The sequence below is a fragment of the Porites lutea genome, chromosome 5 (genome assembly GCF_958299795.1).
Source record: "Porites lutea chromosome 5, jaPorLute2.1, whole genome shotgun sequence".
Taxonomy (NCBI): Eukaryota; Metazoa; Cnidaria; class Anthozoa; order Scleractinia; family Poritidae; genus Porites; species Porites lutea.
The window spans coordinates 13,818,799-13,832,269 of NC_133205.1; the positions used below are offsets into that span (position 1 = coordinate 13,818,799).

A 13,471-nucleotide genomic window follows, 5' to 3' on the forward strand; every position below is an offset into this window, starting at 1 on the left:
CGTCACGCAACTCTTTTCCAGGGCCTTCTCAAAATCAAAGCGCGGGGGAAAGGCCTTGGTCGAGCGGGAAGGGGCAAGATGGCGGACGCTCCACGTAGCCCGAAATCTCCTAAGACACCACAAATATCTCCTTTGTCGCCACGTCAAAACAATGCAGAATCTTGTTAGTAAAATGATTACTGTTTAAGGCTAATAATTATTCATTTCATCTGGTTATTTACGGCAGAGATACTGATTTGAATATATTTCCTCAGTTCATTGGGATGCCGAAATGGACAGTGATTCCCTCTTTTCCAGTCACACTGTTGAAGAAATCCGAGCCGTAGAGCACAAAACGAGGCCAGTCATTAGCCTGATCGATATTTTGAATATCCAAGAAGTATATTAGTCAGGAAGAGATTTTAACTTAATTTTTTTACGACTTGCAGGGGTGACATTGAGAGAAAAAAAGAAGATCTTCGCTTGATGGTTGGGTAAGGCTTTATAAACTACTTCCTTGTATAAGCTAAATTGTTTAAGATTTATTTCTTTCTTTCTAGAACTTCACGGGGAGATTTCAGTTCTAAATGTCAAATTTTAGTTTAAGCACAGTTAAAAAGTTGCTTCTTCCGACCTAGTACCGCCATGTAAATAAATTCTACGGAAGAATCGCCTCCCTAAACCGCTAAAAATTTAACTTGGACATTATGCAAGTATGTGTTGTGTTTCAATTTTTATCCTTGGTTTAAATTTTGTTTCCCTTTGTTTTAAACTCATTATCATACATCACCATACCCAGAACAGGTGCCGATCTAGGATAGAGGGGGACATGGGAGTTTACGGTATTGCGGTATTGGGCTTTTTTTCATGCGGTATTTCGGTAATTTTCATTTTAAAGTGCGGTATTGCGGTATCATCTAGTTCTGCGGTATGCAGCTTTTCATCATTTTGGTTGACGGTATTCGGTGAAATAAGATTGTTCACGGTATTACGGTACCGTTTATTTGCGCTTTCATTTCGATACAATACGCAAAACAAAACACAGTAGGACATAAAGGTCAATAAAAGTTAAAATTCAGAAGTCTTGAGACATAACAGTAAATGATTACACCATTTGTGGGTCATTTTGTGACAGTTAATGGTCGATAATATACAATGTGATTGTTGCTGCATCCAATGATAATGAGTCATCTCAAGTCACCTTACCAGGCTTTTCGATCTGTGTACTTGAGCCGGTGGTAATTCGAGGTCTTACACGTTTTCTCACAATGGCTGAGATCGCTGAGGTTGAAGGCGGCGTGGTTATCATTGACTGTGTGGCAGTTTCTTGGAAGAGGGCGAAGGAGGCTAACATTATCGCAACAAGAATAAGTATAGATGTCGGGTTTCGAGAATTAAAATTTGGTAAGTTTGCCTCTTACCGGCGCGGCGTGTGAGACAGTCGAGACAGAATTTTCGAGGCGCAGGAATTTTTTTTCGTTATCAAAATCCTTGTATGAATTTTTTTTCATTTAATTTTCCCTTGCGCGAATATTTTTTTTTGTACTTCGCCCCCCCCCCCCCCCATAAGTTTTCTAATGGTCAGTCACTTATCGAAACTGGCACTAGACGTGTGTGGAAAGGGTTTGGATTGGTTTGTTTTTCGCGCTTTCAAGAGTTATTTTTATTGGAGTTAATTAGCTGTTGGGTCCACCTACCAAAAGGTTGAATGAATGTAGTTTACTTTTCCGTGAAAATTTGCGAAAATTTTGCTAACTACTAAAATATTTAAAAAAAAACATGCACATCTGGTGCATAAATGCCTGAGATAAGTAAACGTACTAGATGGAAGCAACCATAAGTATGCGGAAACGATTATAAATATGATTAAAATATGCGGTATCGGTATTTGGACAATTTTCGACGCGGTATTTCGGTATTTGCCATTTTTTCTTACGGTATTACGGTATTGGGTACCCCCCAATGTCCCCCTCAGGATAAATACTGACTGATTTCCTAAACGAGCTCAAGCTTCTAGCTGGGTCCCCCCTGGAAATGTTTTGGATTTTTACACCTTAAAGTCCCCTTTCCTAGGTTTCTGAGTCATTCAGACAGGATATTGGCCAGATTTCAACTGGGAAAGTGTTTTTTATCATTGAAAATTTATCTGTTGTGAAAAATGTGACCGATTTCCATAAGATAGTGGAAACAGCGCGGTGTTAATCCAATGTTGGCTTAACATTTTATCAGGTTCTCCATCTTGTCTTCAACAGTACAGACAAGTGATTTCTGTTTTCAATTAATATTGAATAATGCAAAGATCTATCTCTACAGTTCTTGTCAAATACAGGTAACAAGAGCGAGACATCATTGAGTAACTGATTTTAGGGAAGTAGTGATGTCCCTGCAAAAAGGCTAGGTACACCCTGTACACTTATTCAGTTGAATTTAAGGGTCTGTATTCTGCTTAGTGGCCTGCTGTATTGGTGTTCTTTTGAACCTGTTCCAAATTACCCAGAGGAGAAAAAAAATCTCAGCTGCTGAACTTGTGTTCCTTGTCCATACTGTGAGTTATGTAACCTTATATTTTCCTTTTGATTTACGTAGTGGCAACTATAGATCCCAGGGACCAAAATCTCAGTTCATAACCTAGAACAAGGACCTAGAACTTGTTTAGAATTAAAGAGGTGTCTCTGTTTCAGGGAAAGATACCGAGATCTTATTGATGCAGCTGATACAGTTACAGAAATGAAAACCTGTGCCGGTCAGGTGAGTTAGGATGTTCTAAAATCTTTATGATGTAGCAACAGTCTTTTTGGTCATCACCCATCGCAAGATTTCTTCTACTGTGTGTACTTAGTGAAGTAAAACATCCACTGACAATTCCTTGAAAATTCCGATATTTTATATGGCAAGGAGTAAAACAAAGCCATTTAGCACAAATTGATGTCAAAAATTTGCTTTCTGTGCATGTCTGTGAGAATTTAACATCAACGTTGGGTTAGGGATGGATAGGTAAGTGGTTTGCCGTAATCTTATACAAGGTGGATGTTTGGGTTCTAAAGGTGGCCTGTGAGCAAAGTGTATACTTGCCAGTGAAGTAACCAGCATGTCATTCTAAAAAGCAAATGGATTGTTAAGTTAATATGTAACCTTTGTCATCATAGGTGATGAACTTTGTGCATGATATTCAGAAACAATGTAAGGAACTTCATCTGTCCCACAAATGCCATGGTGTAGGTGGTACTCAATCAACTCAACCAGCGGGAAAAGGGTAAATAAGATATTACATTCAACTCATAGTATACAGCCTGTATGCCTCACAAGCACCCTAAATGTTGACAACAAATTACTTCAATTTACTCTGCTGAGATGTTAGAGACAGTGACTTTGAGTACATGGATTATATAAAAAAATTTTCTTAGTTACATTACTTGTCTTGTCTTATTAAGTAGTACTAGTTTAGTACTCTGTACCTTTCTTGAGTAAGCTTCACCTTTGTGTAAACATCGCATATTTAGATAGTGACATCAGTTTATCAATAAGTGTTTAAGGAGTTTGACAAAAGGTTAAGTAGCAAGCAAAAATTAAGGCAGCTATTTATGTCCGCTTGCTTACTCTTACACATTAATAGGGTGCTGACAGATTTTGTTCTATTTTTTCTTAGATCTTCACAATCTAAGAATGGTTTCTATGCCATTGCATCTCAGATGAAGCTGTTAGTAGACACTCCAGAAAAGGTATTGTTTCTTCCTGACAAATATGATGCACTGTTTCTCTAATCTAGAAGGGAAAACAGTAAAGTAGTATATGAATAATTGGTAAAGCTGCACAATGGAGAGTGTACTACACTGAAGTATACTTAACTTGGGAAGATAATTGAATCATGTGTTACACTGTACCTTCATTCTTAATGGTCACTATATTAAAAGGGTGGAGGAAATTCCTTCTCTAGACTGTATGTATATATATAAGTTATAGCATTCAGTCTAAGTTGTAATTACACTGTTTTTCTTTATTTTTTTTCTTCCCATTGACATCCTAATCACATAGGTATGGAGTGCATTGGAGAGAAAGCAATATCTAAAGGCAGCTCAGTTGTACCTTTTCTCCCATCACATTGTTAGCATCCTCCACATTGACACTGGGGATTCCTCAGCACCTAAGTTACTGGTGTGTTAAATATGGTTATAATAATAATAAATATGTGTGTATCATGGCTGAAATGATAGGGACCTTAAGATTGGACTTATGGGTACAAGATTGAGTATGATTACAGATTTTTAAACTAAATTTGTGTGCCCCATTATAATAAAACCTGTCCCACCAATCCTATCCCTAAGTTTAGACCTACTGCTAGTGTGAACCTGGTGTGGACAAAATCATTTACACTTTGGCAGTATAATATATTTTTAGGATTTTGTTATTCCAAGAGAGGTTCTTTTAATTGAGGCTTTGGCCTCAGTTTTGTGTGATTGTGTGAAGGAGTTGCTAACAGATTGTATTCAGCAAAATACACCTCAGTGGTACAGGAATATTAAATCAAAGCACTTATCACCAAACAAAAAAGTAAGCATCAGTAAAGGCAGCCATAAACTTTAGTCACCAACTTGGTAAGATGAAGAACTTGTCGTGGCTTCTAAACATGAAAGCACACTGATAGATATAAAATGATTGTTGAAATAGTTAATCTGTTGTTTGAACATTGTTTTTTTTCCCCTTACTATGGTTAACAATATTTTATAATTGTTGAACATTAGATTGTTTCTTCAATGTTATACTTACAATCCTCTCTATCTTTGTGCTTTGCAGTCATCGTTCCCAATTTTACCCAAACAGTGGTCAGCAATCAGTCACTTCAAGGATTCCATTCTTCAGGTAAAGTTTAGTAGTACTTGGCTAAGCTCAAAAATGCTATAATAGAAGAAGTGAAGTCACATTAGTTCATTGTTATTTAAAACACTGAAATTTCAAAGAACCTGCTTTTAATACAGGGGTAATTTCAAAATAGTGTTTTCATTATTTTTCTAAATAGGGTAGCCGTGCTTTGTTAAAGGATGCCACTCAAACTGATGAGGTAAGAATACTAGTGTATGAGCAATGAAGAACAGAAGATCGTAGTGTGGATCCTCTCCATTATGTTTATAAACTACATGTAATAAGGGTACCGTAAAATTCCAAAACAAGCCCCGGGGCTGATATTTTTCAAAGGCCCTTTTTGAGGGGCTTATTTTTGGAGGGGCCTATATTCGGAGGGGCTTATGTACGGAGGGAAATTTGCATTTCAAAATTGATTGGGCTAGCTTGTACTGGCAAGGAAATTTACCATTTTTGCTTTGTTTTACTTTGTATTCGAGGGCAAATTCCAAGTACAAGCCCCCCAAGGGGCTTATACTTGGAGGGGTGATTTAACGGAGGGTTTTTTGCGTTACGATTTTGGGGGACTTATATTTGGAGGGGCTTATACACGGAGGGGCTTATTTTCAGAATTTTACGGTAATTTCTTTTGAACACATTATTTCTCATCAGATGCTTGCAGAGTCATTGTGTTCAATTCTTCTTTTGGAGGAGAGCTCACCTCGTCAAGTTTTTACTGAATTTTTCTTGGCAAGAAAGACTGCATTACAAGAGATCTTTCATCCATGTCAGCATGGTGAGATTTTCTATTTTCTGCTGCCATTTTCTGGAATTATTAGAGCCCATGTAGGGCTCTGACCCTTGTGCCACTTGGAAATCATTAGATGTAGTGATTGTATAATTGCATGTGTTTATAGGTGTGTAGTCCGTGTGTATATGTATGCCATGTGATAAGTATTGTACTCATTGTACTTTGGAATAAATGATTATTAAAAAATACTTGGAAATCATTTGAATGGCAAATATTTCAAAGAAAGTTATGGTTCTTGTCCAATCCTCTTACCGGTCACTCCTTCTTCTTGAAACTTTTTCACGTGACTGCTTCAATTGCAAGTGTTCTTATAAAACAGAAGACAGGAAAGAGGCGTGAATAAGGAGACTATTTTTAGTTACCTACTTCATATTGCCAGTTAAAAGACTATTTGTCAAAGAATTAAAATAGCAGGTCCTTTTTTACTGACTTAGTATCTCCTTCTGCTTGATCTAAATGGTCACAAAAAGTTACTAAAATGTGGTGAAATTGTAAACAAATCGAAATAAATAATGACTGTACATCATCATCATCTCTGCAGCTACAAGTATCAAGTCCCAAGTTTGTGAAGTTGTACGAGTCATTCGAAACAGTCTCTATCAAATTCATTCTTTGTTCTACTGTGATAATGAAGATGAAGAAACTGAACTCAAAGGTTTGTTTGCAAGTATGTTATTTTTTAACAAAGCAAAGGGCATTAGACTTGATTGAAGTATTTTGTACATTGGGTCTGAAATAATAAATAATAATAATAATAATAATAATAATAATAATAATAATAATAATAATAATAATAAAACAAGGTGCCTTTATTCTATACATACCTTGGAAACCAATGTGAAGGGAATTGGAATTCTTCAGTAAAATTATTATGTAACCAAACAAACCCAAAATGTTTTTACTTTTGTGTTTCCAAATGACTGTACTAGCAAAACTCAAGAGTGAAACAAGCAAAACAATACTACATGTGTATACACTGTCTCCAACATCCACAATTGCATGTTTTAAGATTCAGACTGGTACAGTTAATCATGTTGTTCCTTATATTACGTGATTCTCCAAAACCTGAAAGATATTTAAAATTTTGAAGTGTTTATCAGTTACAAAGATACTGTTAAAGTCTAAAACAGTAATATTCATTGCTAAACTAATCAACTGTTATATTTTGAGAACATTAATCGGGCACCCCAGAGAGTATTATGTTCATTACAAAAACCATAAAACAGTTAATGTTTTCTTATCGTTTAGACAATCCAGCACTTGTGTTTAAAACTCTGGCTTATGTTATAAAAAGAGAAGCCTCTGCAAACAGTGATGAGGAAGGTAAAGTAAACCCCAGCAACAAGGGATCCTCGCTAATACAAATATATATGTGACTAACTTCCTTCAAATAATAAGCCACTTTCACAAAGTAATATTACAGTATTAATATTTTCCTCTTGATTATTGTGATCTTGATCAGTATGAACACCTTTCCCTAGATCCCAACCAGGATCCCGATAATTGTTTCTTTGTTTTTTTCTTTATTGGATGATTACTTTGTTAAGAAATACCATGTACCAGTGCATTAATACTTGAATGGCTTTTGCTAATGAAAAGATAAATTTTTTGAGGAATTATTAATATATAAGTTACAGATAGAAGTTAAATTCAAGTTAATCTTTTTAACCTAGAGGGGTGATGAACATCCTCGGAGACCCAGGGGCAGATAATGGGGGCAAGGGTAAGACTAAACGGGTGGAAAAAAATGGCGTGAAGAAAAGTTACTTTTCTTCGCGCCATTTTTTCCGCCCGTTTAGTCTTTCCCTTGCCCCCACTATCTGCCCCTGGGTCTCCGAGGATGGGTGATGAATGGTCCATGAAAATTTTTAACTGCTCGCAAAATTTTATCTTTGCTCGATTTGCTCGCAAAATTTAAACGAGTGCTTGCTTGCTCGTGCTCCCCAAATTTTTGCAGTTGCTTGCATGCTCGCTTTCTTGTCAGTATTGCTCGAAATTTTGTAAATCCTTCTTTGGGTTAAAGTAAATGTAATTCTGTTTGGTGCTTAATTTCTATAAATATGGCTATCAAGTATAGTGGAAATGCACACGATAAGTGACAACGATAAATAATAAATTACCTAATCTAGCTATATATGGTTACAAAGAGAAGATATTGTTACCTTGAGTTCTTCTGAGTTTCTCTACTGCTCTACTCACGGAGCTTTAATTAGGCCGTGTTTTCGATAAAAACTGTTTGGAAGCTTTAGGATTCTTCCAGAAGAGGCTGTTCTGACACGAGGATCTTGTTCCTATACAAGAAGTAATCGCTGCTCATGAGTTGTACTCTCTAAACTGCTCGCCGCTCGCAAAGCAAATTTTTTATCTCTGTTCGTGCTCGCAAAAAAAGCGCAGTGCTCGCATGCTCACAAATGCTCACAAAGACCATTTGTCAGCCCTACCTAGGTTGATTCTCAATTTACTTTGTCTCATATCCATAATTAATGAATAATTTATTAGGGCTGGAAGGAAGCTAGAAGACCAAAAGGAACAAGAATCAACCTAGGTTAAAAAGTTTTAACCTGAATTTAATTTTGACCTGTAACGTAATTATATATTTTTTGATGGAGAGTCACCATGCTGGTTATTTTTTTTATTTGTCTTTCTTCTTTGGTGATCTCTAAACACAGATTTGACTCTACTATTTACCCATGCATTGTTATTGAGAAAATAAAAATATTTGTGTTGCAGTATTGGAAGCATTATTTGGCCCTGACTTTGACTTGGTGACTAGTGCAAGATTCCTTCCCAAGACTGTGTTAGGTATATTAATCCACATGACAATAATGGACTTAACTAATATTGTGTTTTTGTGCATTTTGTTTAAGTAAGATTCAGTCGATTTAAGCTGCAGTTGATTAAAGCACAAGTATAATTATGTAGTAACATGTACTTGATGACCATGTAGAAGGAGCAGTCCCATCTCAAAGTAGGATATTTAAAAATAGTCTCATCAATTAGTAATTGCATACTAAATAAATTGACACTTAAATAAAGTACACGTACTTTTTTGCAGGGTATAGACCACATTTGAGGGCATTTCCATCTGTTATATCCAAACAAAACATTCATCATAACTGTGCAGAATGGTTGTCAATGTAAGCTAGCTGGCTTATTTTTTATTCATTTCTTATTTATATTCCCTTGTCAATGCACTTCCTGACTGGTTAACATTGTATTACAAAAATTAATGGCTTCACTACTTTCTTTTATTGTTCAGATCAGGTTCAGTGCATATCAATAAAGCAGTCATGTGCTAATCCTAAGTTTATGCTTTATCAAGTTTACAATGCACCCAGCCTGGTCCACCAGCATGAATGCACATAAATCATTGCTCATATTCCGTGGAAATTTTATTAACAAGGATTGACTGTGAAATTTTCATTAAAGGCACAATCATGTGCAAGAGATTCTGCAAGAGGAACTCTTGTTTGGTTTGTATTTCTCTAAAAACTTATCTTGTGTCAACAGTGATTTTCTTATATTGTATTTGAAGTAAACCAGTATCAAGATAGTGCCCAAAACACTATTCTGATTCAATGATTCTAACCAGGTGTAAGAAGGATGTCACCACTGGAGTCAACAGCTTGCTCAAATACATTGGTACTCTCAAAGGACTGGCCTCTATTAGAGATGCTGTGTGGGACCTGCTCAAAGAGGTACCACTCCTGAATCATTTTGCTACATCTGTACCATACTACATAATGAACTATGTATGCATGTAAAATTCTGTTCGGCTTTGTCGTATTAGGTTTTGCTTTTCATAAAAATATAAGTAAGGAAAACTATAACTACAAGAAAAGTCAAAACTGGTGACTACTTCGGACAGAGGGTTGCAGGAATGGACAATTCTCTAAACTGACACATATTAAGTTGGTCTGTGCAGCATGTCAGTCTTTTTCTTTGATGTCTGCATAAGGGACATACCTGTCCAAGTCGGAGGTTTGGCATATGTAGCTTGGTAGCTCTTCAGTTTGGGCCAAAGACTAAACTGATGAATATTTTATATGTTAAGACAAACAGTGAAATGCCTTTCTAAAGGATTTAGTCTTGGGTGATTGATTTTAGCACGGCAATAGGTATTTACAGTCATTCCATCTGTAAGGTCATTTTATACACTTAAGAATACTACTAAATTTGTAAGGAAATATCTGGATTGACATGCTTACTGCTGTTGAATCTGAAAAGATTTGCATTTTCTAACTTTGACCACAAAGTGCAACTGGAAATTCCAGTCATTTCCTGTCCATGATAAAAATTAGCCCCTGTTCAATTTTTGTGTTGAAAAATATTGTTTAGCTCTTTTAGATGAACGCTTTGGAAATGTCAAACTCATAGTGTAAAATTAAGTGAATGCCATGTGTGACTTGATGAAAGAATAACCCCCGGTCACAACTTTACTTGATACGAAGTTTTCTTTGTGATTATCTGTTTGTTTTTGCTTGAAAGGCAGAGAAGGCAGTTGGTTCAGATGATCAAGATTTAGATTGGTCAACTCTTTGTAACAGAGTTCTTGGACGTGATGTATCCATCTGGGCGGAGTTTCTTCAGCCCCTGTTTCTTAACAGAGCCAAGGTACTGCTGCAGTCTGGTACTACTCAAAGCTACTGCCCCCACCCAGTTATAGGCTCATCTACCAATAAACAAAAATCTATAGCTGAATATAAGCTCCCCTCCATCGACATTAATTCGATTTATTGTACGTTTTGTTGCTTAATTAAAAACCAGTAAATGCAAAACGTATTTTGATCAGCACTGGTATAACTTAGCTTGTTTCGTAATGCTTTTTCTACTTCTATTTTCTATTTGTAAGTCCCTTCATATATAAGCCTTCTCAAAAACCCTTTACGAAGGTGTATAAGCCCGGCCAGGGCTTATGAGCGGCAGTTTACGGTGTGTTGTGATAAAAGGTTTCTCTGACTTCTTTCTTAGTTACCATATCTATTTTTTAACAACTTATTTGTTTTATTCATTTCTAATGTAACTTTTTGTTCGTTCGTTAGTTGGTTTGTTTCTATACATGTTTGCTAGATAAAATCCCAGTGTCTCTTGTCCAATTTTTCTTTCATTGCAGGTTATTTTGAAAGGTCTGTTTGATGCCACTGTGACGTCTTGTAAGAACTTAATAACCAAAGCTCAAAGTGATATCAGTGATTGCAATGTCACTGTCCCTTCTGTACTATGGGAAAGGGACATTGCCGTGTATGTGTGGCATGAGAGTCCAAATGATGTTCCCAGAACTGACAGTGCGGTACTTAATGAGCAAGATAGTGGACTTACGCTAAAGGCACGAGCCTGCACTCCTGTTGTACAGAGGTAAAGTGTCAAGCGTTTTTTTCCGACTGCTCAGCATGAGCAAAGCAAATCATGTCTTCTTACGGTTCAACCTCTTCCTAAGTACACATATATAGATTTAGCCAGGGCTAAAAGCGAAGCTCTTGTTAAATTAGTTACGCAAACAAAAAATAAAATGGTGTAATGCTAAACAGCGAGGGCAGTGAGAATGGCAACAAAACCAATAGGTCTAATTAGCCAAAACAAACAACTTTGCACTCCCAGCAAACTTTTTTGTGCGGTTGTTGTTGCACGAGTAAAACGTGAAGCTTCCTAGTTACACGTTTTATGGAGGATTGTTTCGCATTGTTCGCCAAAAAAATTCGATCTTGTGTTCCTGTTCGCGATTTTTTCACTGTTGCTCATTTTTCACCTTGTTGAAGCTATCACTGAACTTCTTTCAGCGAAATTCGTCTCCTTAGTTTTTCGTCTCCCGCGCTCGCTCTTTCTCTGTTATCCATGTCAGTGTAGATGTTGTGGTTCAATTTTGTCCTTGGAGCGTTTACCATTTGTATGGAAAACCCGGAAATTCCGGGGAGAATTCGAATGGAGCGGTTCATCCCGGGTGAAATTTTCAGGAAAAAAAGTAATACCCTTCGAGGTATTACCTTCTTTCCGTTTTTACCGAAACAACCGAAATTTTCTGTACCATTTGTTTGGTTTACTAATGTCAGGCTTCATGTCGAGAGAAAGCGAAAAATTCACCGGTACAAGTCAATCCCGTTCCTGCTTTCGGTAATTTAAGGTAATTTTTTCACCGAAATTTCCGTACAAACGGTAAGCGCTCTTGGTTTAAATTTTTTCTTTTGTTTGAAATTCATTATCATGCTTTGCCATACCCAAAAACAAAAGAAAAGACAATTTGAACCAAGGATAAAATTGATCCACAACATAGACATAAAAATTTAGTCGAAAAAAGATTCGGCTTTGTTGTTGTTTTTTCTCTCTTAAAGTCCGGGTGGCCGGCCGTGCGAGTAGTAAATGTGACATTTGACATCGGCTTACTTGTAGGGGTGGACGGTCATGTGATAACCAAAATTTTCTTACCCATAGTGCTTTACAGATCCTACCTACCTATCCTACCTAAGTATATCTCTTACATCTCTCTATTATGGACAGTTCTCTTGGTCCCGTTTTGCAAAAACTATTCCAACCTCTATGATACGGACACTTTCGTGATGCAGACACTTGGTCCTACACCTTTGTTGTCCATGTTTACAAGTAGTAGAACAGACGTAAAATCAAGCCAGTGGTGAATTTCTGTAGCAATACTTGTGTGAAGTTGAGGAAAATTACATTAGAAAATATTACGTTAGGTTCCTTTTTTCAAGTTCACAGTCAGAAAAATTGCCTAACTAGCTTGTCAACGGGCGCTGATTAAAAAAGAAATCTTATGAGTGCAACTGACACAGTCATTCCAGTCTTTAAAGTGAAACATATTTCTAAGCTCAGACATCAATGAATTGCATTGAGGTCAGAAAGGCAAACATCCTTAGCGATACAATTAACTTTTAAAAGGATTTATCTTTATCGGGCAGGCCATATAACCATAACTACTCTCTTTTTGTCTTCTTCAGATTTTGCAAGGCCGTTGATGATAAATTAGCAGCAACTCTTGAAGATACTCAATACTTTATCATGGCTTCCCAACAGAATAAGGACACGAGACTGTCCAAGAGAACTTCAATGAGTAGAGTCTCTGACTTAAGCTTTCTTTCTGGAAACAAAACCGTCATCAATGATTTGGAGCCATTTGACCGATTTGGTGATTCCCAACACATCCAATCATTCCTGCAAGAAACATGTTTCTCAGCTTTTAATCAGTAAGTCGTTTTGCATCATCATTCTTGCCCAAAAGACGTTGTATTTGGTCTTGAATTGTAAAAGTTATCATTGTCATTACGGTAAAATACTTATTTCTCGAACCCTCGATTTTTTTATTCTCCCAGTAGTTTGAACCAATTTTGCCCCAGGGGAGGGGGTGGGGTTAAATTTCATAGTTTTCGAACTTTTCACGATACTTCACTGAGTTTAAATCCATTCCCATTGTTAGGTTATTAAAGGGAGAGAAACTGTTTCATCGTTCTCAAAGGTTTTAAGCTGATGTACAACAAGGTAGAAGATAATTAGCGTGAACCTGGGCGAACGCTGAAAAGTACTCACTTACTTGGCACAAACATTCCGAACTCAGTGTTCATTTGTCAGCACCTTTTACAAGCCTCAGTAATCAGATTGATGAAGAGCTGTTAGATTCGCCTTTGTTTTGCCAATAGTTACACCCTAGTTATATCCTGTGAGAGCCTGAGGAAAAATTAGCCTGCGTAGCCGGCGGGATTGTTATATGCGGGGCGTATTTTCGCGATTTTGACTTTTTCCTAATTTTCTCGCGTCTCTGGCGCCAAAGCAGTACAGCACTCGCAAGCTTATCTGCACTCACAGGCTAATTCTGCCAGCCACGCAAACCACTAAGTG

The 13,471-nt window shown here is 36.9% G+C and overlaps 1 protein-coding gene across 4 annotated transcripts in view; it reads left to right on the forward strand.

Annotated features, from left to right (window-relative positions):
* The first annotated feature begins 55 nt into the window (after positions 1-55).
* LOC140938604 (conserved oligomeric Golgi complex subunit 1-like) overlaps positions 56-13,471 on the forward strand; it is a 25,147-nt gene continuing 11,731 nt past the window's right edge. For 3 of the 4 annotated variants that reach the window (XM_073388099.1, XM_073388101.1, XM_073388100.1), the window contains exons 1-18: positions 56-163; positions 255-339; positions 429-473; positions 2,661-2,727; positions 3,126-3,232; positions 3,626-3,698; positions 4,012-4,131; positions 4,771-4,836; positions 4,994-5,035; positions 5,488-5,611; positions 6,168-6,281; positions 6,875-6,949; positions 8,357-8,428; positions 8,682-8,763; positions 9,219-9,324; positions 10,115-10,240; positions 10,740-10,981; positions 12,577-12,822. In XM_073388099.1, the coding sequence (XP_073244200.1) occupies positions 79-163; positions 255-339; positions 429-473; positions 2,661-2,727; positions 3,126-3,232; positions 3,626-3,698; positions 4,012-4,131; positions 4,771-4,836; positions 4,994-5,035; positions 5,488-5,611; positions 6,168-6,281; positions 6,875-6,949; positions 8,357-8,428; positions 8,682-8,763; positions 9,219-9,324; positions 10,115-10,240; positions 10,740-10,981; positions 12,577-12,822 (1,877 nt within the window). In that variant the 5' untranslated portion in view covers positions 56-78. The remainder of the gene's footprint in view (positions 164-254; positions 340-428; positions 474-2,660; positions 2,728-3,125; positions 3,233-3,625; positions 3,699-4,011; positions 4,132-4,770; positions 4,837-4,993; positions 5,036-5,487; positions 5,612-6,167; positions 6,282-6,874; positions 6,950-8,356; positions 8,429-8,681; positions 8,764-9,218; positions 9,325-10,114; positions 10,241-10,739; positions 10,982-12,576; positions 12,823-13,471) is intronic. The other variant, XM_073388102.1, reaches the window with a different exon arrangement.